The 24,137-nt window shown below is 47.6% G+C and overlaps 2 protein-coding genes across 3 annotated transcripts in view; one reads left to right on the top strand and one right to left on the bottom strand.

The window, feature by feature from the left end:
- ANKRD45 (ankyrin repeat domain 45) overlaps positions 1-10,648 on the bottom strand; it is a 51,301-nt gene extending 40,653 nt beyond the window's left edge. Inside the window, exons 1-2 of one of the 2 annotated variants that reach the window (XM_073571517.1) lie at positions 10,535-10,648; positions 4,317-4,580 (exon numbers count right to left, since the gene is read on the bottom strand). In XM_073571517.1, the coding sequence (XP_073427618.1) occupies positions 4,317-4,560 (244 nt within the window). In that variant the 5' untranslated portion in view covers positions 4,561-4,580; positions 10,535-10,648. The other variant, XM_073571516.1, reaches the window with a different exon arrangement.
- Positions 10,649-10,666: 18 nt separating this feature from the next.
- Positions 10,667-24,137, top strand: part of KLHL20 (kelch like family member 20) — a 46,264-nt gene continuing 32,793 nt past the window's right edge. The window contains exons 1-3 of the mRNA XM_073571515.1: positions 10,667-10,955; positions 18,058-18,247; positions 23,188-23,761. Of these exons, the coding sequence (XP_073427616.1) occupies positions 18,225-18,247; positions 23,188-23,761 (597 nt within the window). The 5' untranslated portion in view covers positions 10,667-10,955; positions 18,058-18,224. The remainder of the gene's footprint in view (positions 10,956-18,057; positions 18,248-23,187; positions 23,762-24,137) is intronic.

Here is a 24,137-nt window from a genome sequence, read left to right as displayed (position 1 = left end):
ATCACATCCCTATACAATTACCATGAAGTGTTAATGGGCCCCCCAAGCTGCTTTTCTCCTATGTTGCTGGGGAGACATTAGCCTCACATACATGGCTGGTCTTGGATGTTATAATTTATCTGTACATATAATGTGTCCAAAAATCAAATGTCTTATAAACCGGTTGACAAATGGCAACCTGTCCAAATCACTTGTCGTATGGTTCGGGGTATACTGAAGTGATAGGAGGCTTTGCTGTAACATCTGGGGGTAAGTGTGATGGAGGAGGTCCAGCTGTGATCAGTGGGCTGATGGTGTGACTACAGAAGGGTTGCATAGGAAAAGTCCAAACAGTGAAAACCTAAGATAAAAACAAAATGACCAAATGACCAACAGTAAGGAAATAAATAGCAATAGGTAACTGTTACAGAACCACTCAGCACCCAGAATATGTTGTGCAGTTATATGTATATATAATAGGTTCCATGTGAGATGCATGTCCCTAATGTATCAGCCCACAGACTGCACCTCTGGGCAGAGGGGACATGATATTCTCCTTTTGTCTGCCCTCCCCCCACCTTTGTAATTCCTACAGTAAACATCGGCAGGCTCCGGCCACCTGCGGCTTTTGTAATGCATGTCTGGCCTGATGCTTGTCTATTGGCCGGCCCTCTGTATCTGTGTGATATATTCTGTGTCCTGTGAGTAAAGTGTTGTCAGACTGGAAATACATGGAGAAGCAGTGATCTTTTATATGCGCCCATGCACTCAGAGGAATTCCAGCCAGCGTCCTTCATTCAGACTCCAGCCAACGCAGAGTGGACCTCCGAAAACACGGGGTGGTACTGAAAGAGGTACCCCAGCTTGGATGACCCCATTACAGTAACGAAAAAACATAGGGTACTTAGTTAACATAATGTTGATTAAAACAAAATGTAAAAGCCATCCTACCACGTCAAGGTGACCCTATTCGGGATGGTCCTAACCTCTAGTATTAAAACCTTACCATTTGTCAAATGACGGAAACTTGAAAAAGGGCAGAGCAGGATGGAGATCCCGACTAATGGATATGCAGCCATGGGGAGCTACATAAACGCAATGTATGAAAGGGAAGCCAAACCCTTACCAAAGTACAGAAACCTAAGGAGATTAACTGGTCCTCCTCAGCCCTTATTCACGTTTACCTCATTTGACATATGGTAAGGTTTTAATACTATAGGTTGGGACGGTCGCAAATAGGGTCACCGTGACGTGCTGGGATGGCTTTTACATTTTTTTTTTATTAAAATTATGTTAAGTAGGCAATGTTATTTTCATGCGCTATTGCTATTTATTTATTGCAGGGTATTTGCTCATATTGTTTTATCTTAGTTTTTTTCTGTTTAGTGGCAGGTGTGAACATGCGCTTACACGCCGCATGCACACCAACTTATATTCCAGTTCATCTCTTTAGGTTTTTGTAACAGGAAACAGGGTCAAGTGTGAAGTGTCATGCTGTGAATACTGGGGGGCTGTGGAGAATTCTGATGACAGTGTTAGGAACTGTTGCTCTGATTACTAATTAGGAGACAGGATACTTACATTACTGGGGAAGAAAGTAAAGTGTTACTTAGACAACTGGTGAAAAATGTCCTATGGCTTCCGGGAAAATGAGGTGGGTCTACTAGTAGGGCAAGCGGCTGCTGTGATCGCTTAGTTAACAGGAAAGGCGCCAGTGACTATTTGGAAAGTAGGTAAGGAGATGATTCAACAATTGCAAAATTAGATAAAGGCTGCTGTGACTACTGGGGAAGAGGGACTTATAGTGACTACAGGAGAAGTTAGAGAAAGCTGCAGTGACTACTAGTGAAGTGGGCAAGAGATAGCTAAGTTACTAGGAAACTATTCATAGGAAGAATAAAGACACTGACATTTCAGACACAGTGCAGAGTTACATCCTGTTATGTGCTCACTTGGAGAGGTGGGTTCCCTAAGCTTTAGGTCAGGATGAGCAGCAGAGATGGAAGGCAATGGGCTTTGAAAGTCAGCCCCATGTATCAGTGCGGATCAGGACTGCAGGAGAACATAAAAACAAGCAGAGCAGAAAACGCCACATGAAGCAGAGCCAGGTGTGTGGATATAGACTGGCACATTAGATGAATTGACACTCCAGGAGTTGCAGCAGAAAAATGGTTAATAGCAGAGATACCGTGTCAGAGACAACGCACTACACTTGCTCATAGAGCCAGTGCGCGTGTCCTGAGTACAGAAGCAGTGCTAAAAGTTACCTGGGGAGCAGGGCAGCAGAGGTGACAATGCGTGCTACAAGCTAATAGTGTCAGGGTCCAGTCAGCGCTGGAAAGTAAAGAGGCACGGGACCTGTGGACACTGAAAATGAGCAAGCTGGCACAGGACCTATGGTCATGTGACTGCAAGGGGGCGTGGCTTAGTGTCCTGCTTTCAGATATGACAGGACACCATACAAACTCAGAGTCAGGCAAAACGGAGGTCACAACAGTACGGGCAAACGAGGGACAGGAGGGACAAACAGACGGGTAGTCAGACAAAGCCAAAGGTCATACACAAGAGGGCGACGTGGTACCAAGGGGACAAGCAGAGAGAAGTCGGGTCACAAGCAGAGAGTCATACACGACAGGTAGCGCAGTACAAGAGGGTCAGGCAGAACTCGTAACAGGGACAGAACCAGATCACAACCAAGCAGGCAACAAGTTATCAGGCACAAGGCACACGTATACAAGAGGTCACTTAACTCAGCCGAGGGCAGGAGTATAACTGACACCGGACCCAGGTCCAGTGAGCACTAAATAGCCTCCTTCTGCCAGAGAGAGGCAGCACAATTAACCCATAGTCTAACCAGGATGGGTCAAAGCGAAATCCCGTCCTGGATCATGACATACCGTATATATAATAAGAAACTTGCAGCAGGTAGATGGTTAATGTCAGAAATCTGTTGATATAACCAGGACGTTGCAGCAGGCAAACTGATAATCACAGTAAAGCAGTGATGGAGTAGGCAGACTCATTACTTCCTTGCAGTGATGCCTTCCCTTGATTGCATAAAGTAAGGTATGAACAGCACTGAGTAAAATTAAAAGAAGTTGGTAATCTGAATCAGAGTGAAAGAGGTGGATTACACCTAGATTAAGCTGGACTGAGGTTGGAAATAAGTGCTGGAAGTTGAATGGAAGTCAGGGGTATCAGATCATTAGACACCGGACTAGAGCTGAGCTAAGTGGAAGGTGAAGAAACTCCTGACAAGCAGATGGCTCCCTGTGTCGGCCTTAAAAGGCCTTGGGTGATAATGTCAGAGGTGTTTGCCAGGTTACCACAGTAACCCGGTGTGGACGAGCACAAGGAAGCTGGCCATAAGGGAAGGAAACACAGCCCGGCACTGAAGCCAGGACAGGTGAGACACAGTCGGAGCATGCCCTTCCTGCTGCATGTCTCTGCAGCTGCTGTAATCCAATGTGACCTTGACCTGCATTTTTAATAATTTCGACAAATGATCCCCATCCTTACAGTCATTACATCCCTGAAGATTGATATTCATAACGTACAATTCTGGACGCATGTTGACATCTTCTAATATAAATGTTTCACAATATATTTCAAAAAGATGATTTTTATGCAAATATGACCATTATTAATCAATAATAATTTTTAAATTGTCTATTTTTATTCAATCTGTGCGTTTCCATTGCTTCATTATTGATACAATTCTTAAGTAGAAATGTATAAATTATGACAATAGTTAGTATGGGCCTGAAGGACAGGTCTTTTTTTATTTATTTATTTATTTTTTGTTCTTTTGCATATCTACATCAGAACCACTAGAGGGCAGCACTGAATTTGGAATCATAATTAGGGATATATTAGACTTTTGCGCTAATCTTATATACACTAATAACGCAATGAGACATGCCGACCGAGGGCCTTCAATACATCTTAACGACCGTCGATCGACTATTTCCTGCCTGCTTACAAAAGCTGACAATGATGGGGACAGAACGATCGCTCATGTGATCCTTCTGGGCTCACACATATCATGTGATTATCAGCACATTCCCCATTTACACGGGATGATCTGCTGCTGATAAAAATGGTTTTTTTACAGCGTAAAAAACCAATCACCTAAAAAGTTCCACTAGCTGATCGGATATGAGAAAATTGATTTATAGGTGGTGACTCAATAGTTGGGACCCCAATGACCCCAATGGGGGCGCTGTGCACCATGCTTGAAGTGGAGAAAGGACAATAGTTACATAGTATGCCCATTGTATGAAGAAAAAACACAAGCAATGTAGAGCGTAGACGCTCCGCACACACACAGACCCTACCTCGAGCTGTTTTTTGGTTGATGTTGGCTCCATACTTAGCCAATTCTCTGACGACTTCGGTGCGTCCCAGCACACAGGCGAAAAACAGCGGGTTCCTCCCAAGAAGATCTTCTTCTACCAGAAATGTGTTACATTGTTCATGGTGATTTTCGGCTGACTCTTCAAAGATGGACTGTAGACCCAGCACATCTCCGTCTAGAGCGCAGCGCAGCACCGGGTTATCAGGGGGACCGGAGACCTCCATCCTCTGCTCTTCAGATGACCCTGAAGAGTGAAAATAAGAACCTTACACACTCCACCACGATGACTCTCTCCACGCCTCACAGTTCTGTAGTGGTCGGTGATGACGGGTCACTACACTCCTGTCACCATATGGACAACACGTGGACGACTTTAAGGTGACGTGTGAAGGTGTCTTACAGGCACAGCAACCATGGTATCATGCCCCTTGGGCTAATTTTTGGAGACACTATGGCTTTGTTCAGAAAATCACCTCCTCCTTCTCCTGCTTCTGCAACAAGTACTTAGTGGCCATCTATGCATAACCCACATGGATAATGTATATTACTTTTTGAAAAATCTGCACATGGTGTGCAATGGTGAAACTTGTACTCCCTATTTCTACCTCTTGCAATTACTGCAAAAGGTATTGTGAGGTCCCCATCACGGCCTCTTTCGGCTTGTATGAAACATACCCCTTGGGCAATTTTTGAAAACTTTGCACATTGTGCAATGGTGAGAGTTGGACTACCTATTTCTACTTCTTGTAATAACTGCAAAATATATTGTGTGGTCCCCATCACGGTGTCTTTAAGCTTGCATGATGCAGACCCCTTGGGTAATTTTTTTGAAAACTTTGCACATTGTGCAATGGTGAAACTTGTACTATATATTTCTACCTCTTGTAATTACTGCAAAAGGTATTGTTAGGTCCCCATCATGGCCTCTTTCAGCTTGTACCGTATGATACAGAACTAGTGATGAGCGAGCATACTCCGTAACGCTCAAAACTAGTGATGAGAGAGCAATAAAATGCTCTGGTGTTATGAATAGGTCACCGAGGATGGCAGGAATAGGCTAGGCCACCAGGAAGCCAGAAAGATTGGTAACTTTGCGGATTGCAGACCCCTAATTCTAACAACACAACTAGCAGTAGCCGTGGGGCGTACCTACGATGCCCTAGATGCCTCGGCACAGCTGGAGCACTAACTAAGCCTAAAGTAAGAAAGGTGAAATCTAAACTGCCCCGGAGTAGAACCCCAAAGAAATAGATAGCCCCCAAACATATATTGTCGGTGAGACAAAATGAGGCACAAACACAGGCAGAAAATAGACTGAGCAAATGATGGGGCCCAAACTGTCTAGATAGGATAGGAAAGGAAAGACACTGTCTGCAATTACGCAAAAACCCTAAAAAATCCAACACATCTGATGTACAAATATCAGCACTCTGGTGTGAACTGGCAGCAAAGCAAAAGAGACTAATATAACAGGGGCCTGAACAAACTGACACAAGCTGTAACATATGGAGCAGGGTCCAGCACTGCCCCAGCAGGGAGCTTGCTGAACCCTCACAGCAAAGCAGAAAGAGGCAAAACCAGATCAGTTGCAAAGGATTAGTAAATGAACAACTTAACTGAAAAATGCAGGATCAGGCAGGAGACAGCAGACCTCAAAATGCACAGGAAGAAACCAATCACCAACAGCAACTGAGGGAAGCCTGCTCACTTAAAACCTCCCAGTCAGTAACCCCTGACTTCCAGTCATCATCGTCAGGAGGCAGACTTCTGTCAACCCGGCCAGCTCCACTACCCGCAGTAACCACCAGAGGGAGCCCCGACTCAGAAGTCAGATCAAGAGAGTTCACAACAGTAACCCCCCTTGATGAGGGGTCACCGAACCCTCATCCACGCCACCAGGCCGATCAAGATGGGTCCGGTGAAAAGCACGAACCAATCTCTCGCATGAATGTCAGAAGCAGAGACTCAAGAATTATCCTCCTGGCCATAACCTTTCCACTTGACCAAGTACTGGAGTCTCCATCTAGCCAGATGAGAATACAATATCTTGTTTACCTCATACTCCAAATTACCCTTAACCAATACAGGGTCAGGGGGCGCTGCCATGGGAACTACTGGCTCCACAAACCTTTTCAACAAAGATTTATGAAAAACGTTATGAATCTTAAATGTAACTGGAAGAGCCAAAAGGAAAGAAACGGGGTTAAGGATTTCCAAAATCTTATAAGGTCCAATGAACCTTGGCTTGAATTTTGGAGACGCAAGATGGACTGTAGACCCAGCACATCTCCGTCTAGAGCGCAGCGCAGCACCGGGTTATCAGGGGGACCGGAGACCTCCATCCTCTGCTCTTCAGAGGACCCTGAAAAGTGAAAATAAAAACCTTACACACTCGACCACGATGACTCTCTCCACGCCTCACAGTTCTGTAGTGGTCGGTGATGACGGGTCACTGCACTCCTGTCACCATATGGACAACACGTGGACGATTTAAGGTGACGTGTGAAGGTGTCTTACAGGAACGGCTCCTGACACTCCTAGGGGCATTGCATCCTGTGGATCCTTTACACTTATGCCACAGCATCAGATCACTATAACTGCACCACACCTGCCAGTTATGGAGGCAATGCACCTTGTATTATTTGGGGCAACCACACCTGACAATCACAGGGCATTGAAAGTGACACAGTATGCCGGACACTGACGGGAGCATTGTATATAACACTTCTGGAGGCGCTGCGTGTGGTAGTTATGGAGGCGCTGCGTGTGGTAGTTATGGAGGCGCTGCGTGTGGTAGTTATGGAAACGCTGTGTGTGGTACTTCTGGAGGCACTGCGTGTGGTAGTTATGGAGGCACTGCGTATGGTAGTTATGGAGGCGTTGCATGTGGTAGTTATGGAAACGCTGTGTGTGGTAGTTATGCAGGCGCTGCGTGTGGTAGTTATGGAGCATAGCGCCTGGCATGGAGCTGACAGTATGGAGCACGGCACCTGGCACGGAGCTGACAGTATGGAGCATGGCGCCTGGCACGGAGCTGACAGTATGGAGCACGGAACCTGGCACGGAGCAGACAGTATGGAGCATGGCGCCTGGCACGGAGCAGACAGTATAGAGCATGGCGCCTGGCACGGAGCTGACAGTATGGAGCACGGCACCTGGCACGGAGCAGACAGTATGGAGCATGACGCCTGGCACGGAGCTGACAGTATGGAGCATGGTGCCTGGCACGGAGCTGACAGTATGGAGCACGGCACCTGGCACGGAGCTGACAGTATGGAGCATGGCGCCTGGCACGGAGCAGACAGTATAGAGCATGGCGCCTGGCACGGAGCTGACAGTATGGAGCACGGCACCTGGCACGGAGCAGACAGTATGGAGCATGACGCCTGGCACGGAGCTGACAGTATGGAGCATGGTGCCTGGCACGGAGCTGACAGTATGGAGCACGGAACCTGGCACGGAGCAGACAGTATAGAGCATGGCGCCTGGCACGGAGCTGACAGTATGGAGCATGGCGCCTGGCACGGAGCTGACAGTATGGAGCATGGCGCCTGGCACGGAGCTGACAGTATGGAGCACGGCACCTGGCACGGAGCTGACAGTATGGAGAATGGCGCCTGGCACGGAGCTGACAGTATGGAGCATGACGCCTGGCACGGAGCTGACAGTATGGAGCATGACGCCTGGCACGGAGCAGACAGTATGGAGCACGGTGCCTGGCACGGAGCTGACAGTATGGAGCACGGAACCTGGCACGGAGCTGACAGTATGGAGCTGACACCTGGCACAGAGCTGACAGTATAGAGCTGGCGTCTGGCACCGAGCTGACAGTATGGAGCACGGCACCTGGCACGGAGCTGACAGTATGGAGCACGAGCGCCTGGCACGGAGCTGACAGTATGGAGCACGGGCGCCTGGCACGGAGCTGACAGTATGGAGCACGGCGCCTGGCACGGAGCTGACAGTATGGAGCACGGCGCCTGGCACGGAGCTGACAGTATGGAGCACGGCGCCTGGCACGGAGCTGACAGTATGGAGCACGGCGCCTGTCACGGAGATGACGGTGTGGAGAACGGCGCCTGGCACGGAGCAGACAGTATGGAGCATGGCATGGAGCTGACAGAATGGAGCACGGCGCCTGGCATGGAGCTGACAGTATGGAGCACGGCGCCTGGCACCGAGCTTACAGTATGGAGCACGGCGCCTGGCACGGAGCTGACAGTATGGAGCACGGCGCCTGGCACGGAGCTGACAGTATGGAGCACGGCACCTGGCACCGAGCTGACAGTATGGAGCACGGCGCCTGGCATGGAGCAGACAGTATGCAGCACGGCGCCTGGCACCGAGCTGACAGTATGGAGCACGGCGCCTGGCACGGAGCAGACAGTATGGAGCACGGCACCTGGCACAGAGTTGACAGTATGGAGCACGGCGCCTGGCACGGAGCTGACAGTATGGAGCACGGCGCCTGGCACGGAGCAGACAGTATGGAGCACGGCGCCTGGCACGGAGCAAACAGTATGGAGCATGGCATGGAGCTGACAGTATGGAGCACGGCACCTGGCATGGAGCTGGCAGTATGGAGCACGGCACCTGGCACGGAGCTGACAGTATGGAGCACGGCGCCTGGCACGGAGCTGACAGTATGGAGCACGGCACCTGGCACGGAGCTGACAGTATGCAGCACGGCGCCTGGCACGGAGCTAACAGTATGGAGCACGGCACCTGGCACGGAGCTGACAGTATGGAGCACGGCGCCTGGCACCGAGCTGACAGTATGGAGCACGGCGCCTGGCACGGAGCTGACAGTATGGAGCACGGCGCCTAGCACGGAGCTGACAGTATGGAGCACGGCGCCTGGCATGGAGCTGACAGTATGGAGCACGGCGCCTGGCACGGAGCTGACAGTATGGAGCACGGCGCCTGGCACGGAGCTGACAGTATCGAGCACGGCGCCTGGCAAGGAGCTGACAGTATGGAGCTGGCGCCTGGCTCGAAGCAGACAGTATGGAGCACGGCGCATGGCACGGAGCTCACAGTATGGAGCTGGTGCCTGGCATGGAGCAGACAGTATGGAGCTGGCACCGAGCTGACAGTATGGAGCATGGCACCTGGCACAGAGCTGACAGTATGGAGCACGGCACCTGGCACAGAGCTGACAGTATGGAGCACGGCACCTGGCACAGAGCTGACAGTATGGAGCTGGCGCCTGGCACGGAGCTGACAGGATGGAGCACGGCGCCTGGCACGGAGCTGACAGTATGGAGCACGGCGCCTGGCACGGAGCAGACAGGATGGAGCACGGCGCCTGGCACGGAGCAGACAGTATGGAGCACGGCGCCTGGCACGGAGCAGACAGTATGGAGTACGGCGCCTGGCACGGAGCAGACAGTATGGAGCATGGCGTCTGGCACCGAGCTGACAGTAGACAGCTGGCGTCTGGCACCGAGCTGACAGTAAGGAGCTGGCACCTGGCATGGGGCTGACAGTATGGAGCACGGCGCCTGGCACCGAGCTGACAGTATGGAGCTGGCGCCTGGCACGGAGCTGACAGTATGGAGCTGGCGCCTGGCACAGAGCTGACAGTATGGAGCTGGCGCCTGGCACAGAGCTGACAGTATGGAGCTGGCGCCTGGCACGGAGCTGACAGTATGGAGCTGGCGCCTGGCACGGAGCTGACAGTATGGAGCTGGCGCCTGGCACAGAGCTGACAGTATGGAGCACGGCGCCTGGCACGGAGCAGACAGTATGGAGCTGGCGCCTGGCACCGAGCTGACAGTATGGAGCTGGCGTCGGGCACCGAGCTGACAGTATGGAGCTGGCGCCTGGCACCGAGCTGACAGTATGGAGCTGGCGCCTGGCACCGAGCTGACAGTATGGAGCTGGCGCCTGGCACCGAGCTGACAGTATGGAGCTGGCGCCTGGCACCGAGCTGACAGTATGGAGCTGGCGCCTGGCACCGAGCTGACAGTATGGAGCTGGCGCCTGGCACGGAGCTGACAGTATGGAGCTGGCACCTGGCTGGCATGCATTGCTGCAGTGCACCGGATCGCTCGCTCCGGGTCTTACCCTGCACCTGTCGGTGTGTGGTGATTCTGGAGGCAGTGCGGCTGTATGGCGCCGTGTAACCATCACCCATTCGCCCCCTCAGTCACCGGACGCGCTGACCGCCCCCATCTCCTCACCTGATCTCCTCACCTGATCTCCACTCAGTACAAGGACTGGAGACGCGTCGTCATGGAGACCGTTGCTCCGCCGGAAGTGCGTCTCAAGCCTCTTTCTGAACGAGAAATGAGTCCGTACATACTTTCTTCCCTGCGACCGGGGAAGAGAGAGGCGGCGTATCTCTTCCGGTCGTAAAGGAAGACTGGAGACTCCGGTTAGGAAGGGAAGTGGTTGTGTGTGTTTTGCCTTAGCTACGTGGAACGGGGAGAACACCGGGAGCTGCCGGCTGAGGGGTGATGTGATGCCTGGACCGTGAGTGGTGCTGGGCCGGTGTCTGCCCACACCGACGATCGTGCTGTGTAACGGCCTCCTATTTACCGATCTACAGAGTGCTACAGTGTAACAGGCCGTGCACCCGGAGTCCTCGATCAGCCCCATCATCTGCTCCCACCAGGTATGTGCCCGGTCCTGTAAGGGGCTGTGCCCGGTGTCACCAAGGGGGCTCCTAACTGCAGGGGTCAGGTGACTTCAGCAGCACATCATCGGATGTTTTATGAAGACAAGTTGCTCAAATTTGAATGCTGCAGCCGATCACAGGCTGCAGGGAGCGTCCGGCGGAGCAGCCGTGTGGCCTCCCAGTGTTCTCCTTTTCTTACTGTGTAGTCGATAGGAGAAGCTTGGAAATCTTTTTTGTTTCCGTGCAAGAAAAATTGTTATAAAACAGCAAAGGTAAAAATGTCTGAAAATTCGATCCTGCGCGGTGATGACAGGCAGGTTTCTCTAATGTACTCACCTAGCAGCACCCACCTGGTCCAGAGCAGGAAGTGGTGATGTCACTAGCTCCACCGGCCGGCGGACCCCTGCAGCCTGTGATTGACTGCAGCGGTCACTGCTTCCTGTCTCTGCAGTCTTCCTTTTTCATCCTGTGACAGCTGCCTTCCTTGAACTGGTGGTGATGGAGAAACCAGCTCTCCTGGTGTATGAGGGTCCATCTGGGATTGATGAGCGAATGCGCTGGGGTGAGGTGTGATCAGATCGTGCTCGGATAATGTGTTCCAGTCCCCGCGGCTGCATGTCTCATGGCTGTTGACAGCTGCAACACGTGCATGGACTGCCTGACAAACAGGAAATCCCTGCATGTGTTGCAGCTGTCAACAGCCATGAGACATGCAGCCGCGGGGACTTGAACATAGTATTCGAGCACACCGGAGACACTCGGTTAGCACTTGAGCATGCTGAGATAACACCATATCCGAGCACATTCGCTCATCACTACTTATGGGCTGACTACAACCTATGCACAATGTGCCATTTACTATTGAATTATAACAGGTTGCGTCACAGACTCGTTTCTCGGCTACATGATGACGTTCTGCTTTTTGTTGTTGAGGTTGCTACCGGTGAAACTGCTTTTAAAGGGCAGAGTCACACATCAGCTTTCCTCATCCGTTTCTAAAGCCGATATTACAGAAAGGGCACATTCAGGCTGGCCGCAGGTCTCCCGACCTGAGCGGAACGACTTTAAAGAAATTCTAGGAAGCTGTTGAGTCGGGAGTCCCGCGGCCGGTCCGTGCACTGTGCTCCGATCTCGCACCGAAGTCTGACCCATAGAATTTATTGGAACTATTCACTCATCGCACATCCCGAAGCGGCGTGTCTGACCTGTTAGACGCTTTTTAATCTCCCTAATATCAACTGTGGAACATAATCGCTCATTTAAATCTAAGGATCTTCTCAAATAGATAAAGAATTGAAGTTTTCTTCTTCCTCCACTTAATGGATCCGTTTCTAACTGATGTAGAAAAAGAAAAAAAAAAACACTATACAAACTTTTTTTTTTTTTTCCCCTAAATGAAAGCTAAACAGTCGCAAAACTGAACCCGATATGTGAATGTGCCCTAAGTCTGACATTTGGGCTGCCCTCTCTCTTCCATTGTACACACCTCAGTGGTCGCCGTCTCCTTCTCGGTCGACACAGCCTCACAGTGTTATTGATTCGTGTATACATCGGTTTCTGGTCCCCCAGGCTCGGAGCAGGTCCAGTTCACAAGTTTGCAGATCTGACTTGGCCATTTAAAGCTATGAGGATCTGTGTAAAGCGGACACGTTGAGGGCAGGCTTTGGACTTCAGTTTTCCCTTTGAGTTTCACCCGTTTTTAACGGAACCTTTGCGAAGTCAGTGGATCAAAAAAGTTCATAGAGTGCCTGCGTCAGAGAAAAAACCCGAAAGAGACCGGGATGAAAATAATCGCTCTGTTTCTCTCGGCTGCGAACGGTTTTAGCCTACGGGACTGGTCAGATGAGTGCAAATCTGATGGCCCACTGACCAGTGTAATTCAGTGGGCCTGATCAGATGATGAGAATTTCGCCTATACAAGCCTGAGTGCTCACTCATTCCATAGAGATCAACTATGTAGCATCTGATTTAATTTTGCTTTTTGGGATGGTTCGTCATTATTTTAAATACACAACTTGGACACCCCTTCTCAATCCCATTGTCCCCCTCCTTTCAAAATAGCATCTATACTCCCCTCCGTTCCAGTGATGTTGGCACTAGCTCTCCCAGGGCTCGCATAACATTGGCTGCAGGACTCTCGTGACACAGCAGCCACTTCACTGTCGCCTCCGTCCGACCAATTGGACATCTGGAAGGAGTGAGCGAGCAGCCGCAGCGCTGATTGTCAGTTATATCCGAAGTAGGGCATAATGAAGAGGCCGCTGATAATGTCACATGAGCCCTGGAGGGCAGGTGGCGGTGGCGTCTCTGGAACGGCGCCCGCACCGCAGGAAAGTATAGCTGCTATTACTCATATTAGGGGGGATATAGTAATCCATACTGCAGCTGTATTTGCGGGAAGGCAATCCATTGTATATTATCAGTAAAGCGGCTAGATGTCATCTTATTTCATAGAATCGTAGAGTTGGAAGGGACCTCCTGGGCCATCTGGTCCAACCCCCTGCTCAGGGCAGGATTCGCTAAATCATCCCAGTCAGATGTCTGTCCAGCCTCTGTTTGAAGACTTCCATTGAAGGAGAACTCACCACTTCTCGTGGCAGCCTGTTCCACTCATTGATCACTCTAACTGTCAAAAAGTTTTTTCTAATATCTAATCTGTGTCTCCTCCCATTCAGTTTCATCCCATTGCTTCTAGTCTTTCCTTGTGCAAATGAGAATAAAGTTGATCCTTCTACAATGTGACAGCCCTTTAGATATTTGTAGACAGCTATTAAGTCTCCTCTCAGTCTTCTCTTTTGCAAACTAAACATTCCCAAATCCTGCAACCATTCCTCATAAGACAGGGTTTGCAGACTGGTCACCATTCTGGTCGCTCTTTTCTGAACTTGCTCCAGTTTGTTGATGTCTTTTTTAAAATGTGGTGCCCAAAACTGGACACAATATTCCAGATGAGGTCTGACCAAAGAGGAGTAGAGGGAAAGAATGACTTCACGTGATCTAGACTGTATGCTTCTGTTAATACATCCTAGAATTGCATTTGCCTTTTTTGCTGCTGCATCACACTGTTGACTCATATTCAGTCTGTGATCTATTAGTATACCCAAGTCTTTTTCACATGTGCTGTCACTTAGCCCTATTCCTCCCATTCTGTATATGCTTTTTTCATTTTTATTGCCCAGATGTAGTACTTTGCATTTCTCCCTGTTAAAAACCATTCTGTTAGTTGCTGCCCACTTCTCCAGTTTATTTAAATCTTTTTGAATCCTCTCTCTCTCTTCTCTAGTATTAGCTATTCCTCCTAGCTTTGTGTCATCAGCAAATTTAATCAGTTTACCCTCAATTCCTTCATCTAAATCATTGATAAAGATGTTGAACAATACAGGGCCCAGGACAGAGCCCTGTGGTACCCCACTTGAGACATTCTTCCAACTGGATGTGCAGCCATTTACGACCACTCTTTGGGTCCGATCACTAAGCCAGTTATGAACCCACCTAACAGTTGCCTTGTCCATTCCATACTTAGTCATTTTTTCAATAAGGATTGTATGAGATACTTTGTCAAATGCTTTGCTGAAGTCAAGATATACTATATCTACAGCCTTTCCTTGATCCACCCAATCAGTGATTCCATCATAGAAGGAAATTAAGTTAGTCTGACATGACTTATTAGTTACAAACCCATGCTGACTCTGTTTAATCACTTCATTCTTATCCAGGTACTGACATACATGTTGTTTAATAATTTGTTCAAAGATCTTTCCTGGTATAGAAGTCAGACTCACCGGCCTATAGTTGCCGGGATCCACCTTCTTCCCCTTTTTGAAGATAGGAACAACATTTGCTCTTCTCCAGTCTTCTGGCACTTCTCCTGTTCTCCAAGAATTTTCAAAGATTATGGAGAGGGGTTCAAAAATTTCTTCTGCTATCTCCTTCAGTACTCTGGGGTGTAATTCATCTGGACCTGGAGACTTGAATTCATTTAGGTTAGCTAAGTGTTTCCTCACTATCTTTCTGTTTATAGATATCCTGGATTCTTCTATTCCCTTAATAGGACAGTGAAGAACAGTTGATGTTACATTTCCTTTCTGAGAGAAAACAGATGCAAAATAGGAATTTAAAAGTTCAGCCTTCTCAACATCCTGTCTTACCATTTCATCATTTTCATCCTGTAAAAATCCTATAGCATCTTTGACTTTTCTTTTACTTTTGACATATCCCCAAAATCCTTTATTATTGCTTTTGACATCTCTTGCAAGCCTCAATTCATTTTCAGCTTTAGATAATCTGTTTTGTGCCCTGCAGGTTCTGCAGACAGCATTATATTCTTCTTTAGATATGCCTCCCTCTTTCCATTTTATAAACATTTTTTTCTTCCTTTTTAGCATGTGCTTAAGTTCTGTGTTCATCCATCCTGGTTTCCTTAAATGCTTCCTATTCTTCCCTCTTTTCGGAATTGTTAACAATTGTACTTTGAGAATTTCATTTTTCAAGATTTCCCATCCTTCCTGGACATTTTTGTCTTTAAGGATATCCAGCCATTGGATCCCTCCAATTCTCTTTCTGAATCCCTTAAAATCTGCCTTTCTGAAATCTAACCTTGACGTCTGAGTCTTCACAGGTCTTCCGCCTCTAGTTATCCAAAATTCTAAAATAGCATGGTCGCTACCTCCTAGGGTCCCAGACACTTTTACCTCCTCAACCATTTCCTCCCTGTTTATAAGGATTAGATCCAAGGTAGCAGTTCCCCTTGTTTTCTCCCCTACCTTTTGGAAGATAAAGTTGTCAGCAAGAGAGGATAAGAATTTCCTTGACCTGTTAGTTTTGCCTGAGAGAGATTTCCAACAAATGTCTGGATAGTTGAAATCTCCCATGACAACTATGTCATATTTTTGGGAGAACTTGGCCATTTGATGCATAAAGAGTTCATCCATATCTTCAGCTTGCACAGGTGGCCTGTAGTAAATGCCTACAATGGTGTCCTTTCCATTGTTCTGTCCTTGTATTCTTACCCAAACAGTTTCCACAGAACTCCCAGTCTCTGAAGCTTCAATCTCTGTGCAGATATACGCGTTTCTAACATACAATGCGACACCTCCTCCTCGTTTATCAAGTCTGTTTCTTGCAAATAAGTTGTATCCTTCTAGTCTTGTATTCCAATCATGTGTATTGTCCCACCAAGTTTCAGTGATTCCAATGACATCATATTTCTTCTCCTGTGTTAGTAGTTCCAATTCTCCTTGTTTGTTGCCCATGCTTTGTGCATTAGTATACAAACATTTTAGTTTGTGATTGGTTTCTCTTTCTCCAATATTTTTATTAATTAGATTCTTTTGTCTTTGTTCTTCCTTTTCACTTCTTATCAGTAAAGCGGCTAGATGTCATCTTATTTCTTCATAAATTCACAACCTGTCAGTCAGTGTTGCAGATTACACCCGCTGCAATGGAAAGGGAAAAATCTGCCTGTAGATTAAGGATAACTGCAAAAACCTCTGCAGACAATCTGTACGTATGACTGTATCCTTCCTGTCCATACGCTTATAGAATCTATATAAGGAGGCGGCCTCCCTGCCTGTCCATGGCGGCCCTCCCTCCCTGCCTGTCCATGGCGGCCCTCCCTCCTTGCCTGTCCATGGCGGCCCTCCCTCCTTGCCTGTCCATGGCGGCCCTCCCTCCTTGCCTGTCCATGGCGGCCCTCCCTCCCTCCCTGCCTGTCCATGGCGGCCCTCCCTCCCTCCCTGCCTGTCCATGGCGGCCCTCCCTCCCTGCCTGTCCATGGCGGCCCTCCCTCCCTGCCTGTCCATGGCGGCCCTCCCTCCCTCCCTGCCTGTCCATGGCGGCCCTCCCTCCCTCCCTGCCTGTCCATGGCGGCCCTCCCTCCCTCCCTGCCTGTCCATGGTGGCCCTCCCTCCCTCCCTGCCTGTCCATGGCGGCCCTCCCTCCTTGCCTGTCCATGGCGGCCCTCCCTCCCTCCCTGCCTGTCCATGGCGGCCCTCCCTCCCTCCCTGCCTGTCCATGGCGGCCCTCCCTGTTGCAGTGCACCAGTCATCCAAGACACCCCGTCCCCAGCCAGATTTGTATGTTTACTCTGAAACATTGGATGACTTTAAAGTAAAAAGTACACTGCTGTAATCGCAAAATCGGTGCCTCATTCATGCGGCCTGTGCTTCTCCAAGGATTAATTTGACAGGTTCCCTTTAAGGTGTAGCTGTTATTTACTTTTTTTTATTAATGATAAACTTGAAGATAGGAATCGATATAATATATTGTAGTAGAGAAATCCTCTTTTTTTTCTCCTCCTGGACTCTTCTTTCACTCTCAAAATTCTTAATTTATGGTAAACAATGTCTTTAGTGATCGTTCTCATTACTGAGATGACAGTTGGTGCTTATAAAGTTCTATGGAGAACCGTAACTGATGTTTCAGGAGAACTTGCAGCAGAATGTCTGTGTCTGCCTCAGGCTGTTCTCTTCGCCATAGACCTTTATAAGCACCAACTGTCGTCTCCTCTCAGTAATCGGACAATCTGTCTCCACTGAATGCAGGTTTTACCTCTAAATTGACAATGAAAGAAGCAAATGTCTCTAGTAAAATATATGACAAAGTTTCTTATTTTCATGTGTACTCTAGATCTATATGAAATAATAATTCCATTGGCGGTGACTCTTTAATGTCCCTTTAGTACCATTACTCCTGTCTGGATGTGATGCCTCTTCACAGTGTATCCCCGTTGTCGGCTGATGGTTTGGGGTCTATATGCGCCCTGTAAATACGTGGTCGACGTTTCTTCCCCCATTGACGGTTCTCACTTTTCATACGAATTTCCTTCAGAGCCACGAGAAACACTTAGCGGAGGAATGTGGAGTGTAATTGAAAGCCGATGTAGAGGCGGCACGGACGGAGGCTTCATCTCTGGGATGTGATCCAGACGTCTGACAGTGCACAATGCCGCCGAGCCTATGGATTTCTCATTAGATGTGTTGTGCGGGATCTTCTCAATAGCGCCTGCCTAATTCTGCGTGATGGAAAATGTGACGGCTCGCAATAGTCCGGATTTCCTGGGTTGTCGCAGACTTTTCTTACAATGTGTTGTCTCTTGTAGATGCAGCGGGGGTTACTAGACCGAAGACGCCAGAAACTGGAAGCGACGTAGCTCTGCGAACAGGACCACCCTGGCGGATACCACACGTCGGACTGGTGGGGACTCCATGCGTCAGTCTTCCCCATTACTGGTTTTACACGTTGTGTGAAGACTTCTCTTCACTGTGCATGGACAGAAAGCCAATGCGTAGGTGGGTATCGGAGGAGGCGCGACACGCGCTGTGCTCCGTCTGTATAAATTGGTATTTGTTCAGCGCGTACCCCGGATGTACAGCATGCTGGTTGCCATTCACCCCGGTGCTCAATCCAAATATGCTGAGAAACGCAAAAATAAAACATGCCGCCACATACCGCCCAGACACATACCAAAAAGATACATACAGTCCTATTCTAATCATAGTGTCAGCCCGCTTGGTGCTTGCACCACACGCAGTTCAGGCCCCTATCACTAATTAATCTCCTTTATCTATGCATATACTGTGCCTTGCGAAAGTATTCAGCCCCCTGGAACTTTTCAACCTTTTCCCACCTATCATGCTTCAAACATAAAGATACCAATTGTAAATTTTTGGTAAAAAATCAAAAACAAGTGGGACACAATTGTGAAGTTGAAGGAAATTTATTGGTTATATTATATTTTTTTGGAAATACAAAAACTGAAAAGTGGGGCGTGCAATATTATTCAGCCCCTTTTACATTCAGTGCAGCAAACTCACTCCAGAAGTTCATTGTGGATCTCTGAATGATCCAATGTTGTCCTAAATGACTAATGATGATAAATATAATCCACCTGTGTGTAATCAAGGCTCCGTATAAATGCACCTGCTCTGTGATAGTCTCAGGGTTCTGTTTGATGCACAGAGAGCATCATGAAGACCAAGGAACACAACAGGCAGGTCCGTGATACTGTTGTGGAGAAGTTTAAAGCCGGATTTGGATACAAAATGATTTCCAAAACTTTAAACATCCCAAGGAGCTCTGTGCAAGCGATCATATTGAAATGGAAGGAGTATCATACCACTGGAAATCTTCCAAGACCCGGCCGTCCCTCTAAACTTTCATCTCAAACAAGGAGAAGACTGATCAGAGATGCAGCCAAGAGGCCCATGATCACTCTGGAGGAACTGCAGAGATCTACAGCTGAGGTGGGACAGTCTGTACTTAGGACAACAATCAGTCATACACTGCACAAATCTGGCCTTTATGGAAGAGTGGCAAGAAGAAAGCGATTTCTCAAAGATATCCATAAAAAGTGTTTAAAGTTTGCAACATGCCACCTGGGAGACACACCATACATGTGGAAGAAGGTGCTCTGGTCAGATGAAACTAAAATCGAACTTTTTGGCAACAATGCCAAACGATATGTTGGGCGTAAAGGCAACACAGCTCATCACCCTGAACACACCATCCCCACTGTCAAACATGGTGGTGGCAGCATCATGGTTTGGGCCTGCTTTTCTTCAGCAGGGACAGGGAAGATGGTTAAAATTGATGGGAAGATGGATGGAGCCAAGTACAGGACCATTCTTGAAGAAAACCTGTTGGAGTCTGAAAAAGACCTGAGACTGGGATGGAGATTTGTCTTCCAACAAGACAATGATCCCAAACATAAAGCAAAATCTACAATGGAATGGTTCACAAATAAACGTATCCAGGTGTTAGAATGGCCAAGTCAAAGTCCAGACCTGAATCCAATCGAGAATCTGTGGAAAGAGCTGAAAACTGCTGTTCACAAACGATCTCCATCAAACCTCACTGAGCTCGAGCTGTTTGCCAAGAAGGAATGGGCAAGAATTTCAGTCTCTCAATGTACAAAACTGATAAGAGACATACCCCTAGCGACTTGCAGCTGTAATCGCAGCAAAAGGTGGCGCAACAAAGTATTAAAAGGGGCCGTATAATATTGCACGCCCCACTTTTCAGTTTTTGAATTTCCACAAAAATTTAATATAAACTATAAATTTCGTTCAAGTTCACAATTGTGTCCCACTTGTTGTTGATTCTTCACCAAAAATTTACATTTGGTATCTTTGTGTTTGAAGCATGACATGGGGGAAAAAGGTTGAAAAGTTCCAGGGGGCCGAATACTTTCGCAAGGCACAATATCAAAGTAGAACTAATAAAAAAAAAAAAAACAAAAACCTTCTCCAGTGTGCGCGCGCACACACACACAATTGATGTGTAAGTAGAAAATGTGGCGCTCACCACTGATCATTAAAATAACCTTTGCAATTCCACAGAGAGAGTGTGGAGACAATGTGGCTGGCGGACGTTTCGCGTATGAGTTACCCTTCCTCTGAGGCATCTGAAGCCTCAGAGGACGCATGACTTGCATGCGAAACGACTGTCAGCCACATTGTCTCCACAGTCTCTCTGTGGAATCACAAATAAAGGATAATACTCAGCAGTGAGCGCCACATTTTCTCATTGCATTGCTATTGGATTATTTCCTGATGGACGCCATTGACACGGTTAATCATCTGCTGAATAGTTAGTTTCATCATTGCTGTTTTTCACAGTGTGAATGGAAGCAGTGCCGGATCCCTATAACTATTAAAAACTCTCTTTAGTCTTTGCCGTGAGATCTCGTATTTCTGTGCATGCTTATTTCTCTGTGGTTTACGAGATGTTGTGCAGGGTATGGGAGCAGATTGACACAAAGTTTGGCGACAGCTCCTGAGTCGAACCAGCCTTTTTGTATAATGTGCCAGTAAGCCGAGACTCGGACCCTAATTTTTCCACAACTGACAGAACATAAATTATATTTATAATTGAAGGAATCTGTCATCAGGTTTTAGCCACCTAATCTGAGAGCAGCATTATGTAGAGACAGAGACCCTGATTCCAGCAAAGTGTCACGTACATGGCTGCTTGTCGTAATTTTGATAAAATCATAGTTTTATCAGCAGGAGATTATCACTAAAAGACTATTAAACCGGCTGCCAGGTAGTCCTCCATATTCATGAGCTCTTCATAGCCACGCCTCCACTGCTGATTGGCAGCTTTCTGCCTATGCACAGTGTACACAACAGCCAATTATTGCTCTGGGTGGGGTTATACAGAGCTCAACATTCAGAGATCTGCAGCAGTGCAAACGGATTTTGTCAGCAAGCAGTCCATCTAGAAATTGATCTTTCTGTGGAATCAGGGTCTCTGCCTCTACACATGCTGCTCTCAGACTGGGAAGCAAAAACCCACAGCCCTGCAAATATCTTTTTTTTTTTTATTATTATTTGTGTTATATAGAATTTTTTTACATCCCGGTGGTAACAGAACTTAAGTCAGGAGCCTTATTTATTTATTTTTTTTGTAATATAAATGAATATACACACAGGCCATTGTTTTAGTGTAAAATGATAATATACCGTATATGTACACTGACCATGAGGGGGTGTGAGCCGAAGGTCGCAGCAAACATATTATTACACTTTGTGCTACAGTTCCACAAATTTGTCACTTTTGTAACAAATCCCCGAGCTCTCCTGACTCTTAACACTCTTTTCCGTTCTGCGCCGAGTCGCTCTATTGCAGAGATACTCAGTTTTATTGATATTTGCAGCGCAGTATGTGGAACCTCTGCTTTTAGTGCAACGGGCGTGTCTTCTCTGAGGCGTGCACATTCACCTCTCCCTTTCAGATGCTGCCAATCACAGCAGTTTCGAATGCTGCTGAGCTGTGATTGGCAGCATTTCTAATGAAAGGGATGGGTGAACGTACACACCCCCAAAGACAACTCTGAAGAATTGCCCCGTTGTGCTGTAAGCAGAGATTTCACATACTGCGCTCCAGAAGAAACAAATCAGAATATCTCTGCAGTGGTGTGACTCAGCTCAAAATGGAAACTGGCTGCAGAATCAGGGGAGCTCAGGGATTAATCCCTTTTGTATCGTCTATTTTGTCACTGTTTTTTTCTTATAACTTAGGATTCTATACAGAGATTATTTTGTGCACTTTTTGGTGGAAATAATTACGGTATATGGTGCATCGATCTGTCAGTGACTCTGGATGCAAATTCTTTGTTGCGTTTCCAATAGTTCTTTTGTCTGACAGCCCGTCCAGTGAATCTGCCCTGTCCATTCTATATATAAATGCTTTTAATGGTCTCTCCTCTGCCAAGAGCAGAGGCGCGTTGCTGAGCCTTATGTCCGGGCTCTGGTTTCACCTTGCAGCTGTTGGATTAACGACGCGAGGGCCGGAGAAGGCTGCCGTTGTGTTGTCCGTCCGGCACTTCCCTCGCTGCCTTGCGGACCCCAGCAGCAGCTCCTCGTCAACGGGGGGGAAAAAAACGTCCAGATGCCAGACCTCCTAGCATGGTAATGGGGCTCACGGAGTACAGCTGGGTGCGGTGCGCTGGTGCATTCAGATGGGGCTTCTATAGTTTGGGCAGATAATAAACCTACAGATGGGCACAGTATATGTATGTGCATGTGTAATATATACAATTTCTCTTAACTTTACACTTAGTTTTTAAAAATGTGTCTATTAATTGACTTACCTATTTTTTTTTTTCTCTCCATTGTACGAGTGGGAGAAAAAAAAAACGCATGCATTGGAAATAATTCCTGTTTTGCCTTTGCCCAACAGGATCTGTTCTTGATTCAGGTCTTCATTACATGTGCAGGTAGATGTTGCGACACCATTAAAAGGATCAACTATGTTTTAAAACTTTTTTTTTTTTTTTCTTAAATGCACATATTTTGAGTGAAAAAATAATTTTCGCAATTGGGCCTCATTAAAAACGTGGCACTGTTTGCCTCCTACAGCCTCTGCGGTGCACTAGGCTGCCGAATGAGTCCACTAAGAATCAGTCAGCGAGTCCACGATGACAGTCTTATGGGCACGTTCTAACTTTTCTGTATCTCTGAGCTCCTCTCTGCTGATTTATGACCAGACAAAATAAAAGTTGTATGTGCAGGGACACAACGAGCCTGAAAAAGCAAAGTGGTGCAAAATTTTTTATGAAACCTAATGGCAAAAATGATTTTGGGCCCCAAATAGATTAATTTATGTAAAGCAAAAACAACTCCTTTACCATGATCCAATCGCAGATCTGTATAACCGCATGTAGGCGCAAAAAACCGCAATCCAGCATCCTGTGATTTATTAAGCCGATGTGTGTTTTTCTCCGCAGGTGTCTCAGTACTCGCCCAGGTGAGACTGGAATGGATGTGACGAGCCGTTGCACCCTGGGAGACCCCAACAAGTTACCGGAGGGGGTCCCACAACCGGCCCGCATGCCTTATGTCTCCGATAAACATCCACGGCAGACATTGGAAGTCATCAACCTCTTGCGGAAGCACCGAGAGCTCTGCGATGTCGTCCTTGTGGTCGGTGCCAAAAAGATCTATGCCCACCGTGTCATCCTCTCCGCGTGCAGCCCGTATTTCCGGGCGATGTTCACCGGCGAGCTAGCGGAGAGTCGGCAGACGGAGGTTGTGATCCGGGACATTGATGAGCGAGCCATGGAGTTGCTGATTGACTTCTCATACACCTCGCAGATCACAGTAGAGGAAGGCAACGTGCAGACCCTGCTACCGGCCGCCTGCCTCCTTCAGCTCGCAGAGATCCAGGAGGCGTGCTGTGAATTCCTGAAGCGGCAGCTTGACCCGTCCAACTGCTTGGGCATCCGAGCCTTCGCTGACACTCACTCCTGCAGGGAGTTGCTGAGGATCGCGGACAAATTTACCCAGCATAACTTCCAGGAGGTAAGCAATGGAAAATGTGGATGACAGTACGTCAGTCCTGGATAATGTTTCCTGCCAGTTGCGTGTTGCATGTCCCTGATCTACGACGAAAGTGACACGACTATGACAGCGAGAAAGCTGCACCTTTCACGCACACAAAACACGTTATCCACAGGATCTGCTATATATATATATATATATATATATATATATATATATATATATATATATATATATATATATATATATGTGTGTGTGTCCAAACACTTTTCTCAGCCCTCTACTTAGTACATGTAGTTCTTCAAAGCTTATCTGCGGCCTTCATGTAATTCATCAACTTCTTACCTCTCTTAAAGAAGTTGTCCACTACTTTTTTTCATTGATGACCTATCCTTGG

This window comes from Dendrobates tinctorius, unplaced genomic scaffold, assembly GCF_039654945.1.
Source record: "Dendrobates tinctorius isolate UK_male_01 unplaced genomic scaffold, ASM3965494v1 ptg000029l, whole genome shotgun sequence".
NCBI lineage: Eukaryota > Metazoa > Chordata > Amphibia > Anura > Dendrobatidae > Dendrobates > Dendrobates tinctorius.
The sequence above is the reverse complement of the archived record's forward strand: the minus strand, read 5'-3'. Positions and strand labels throughout refer to the sequence as shown.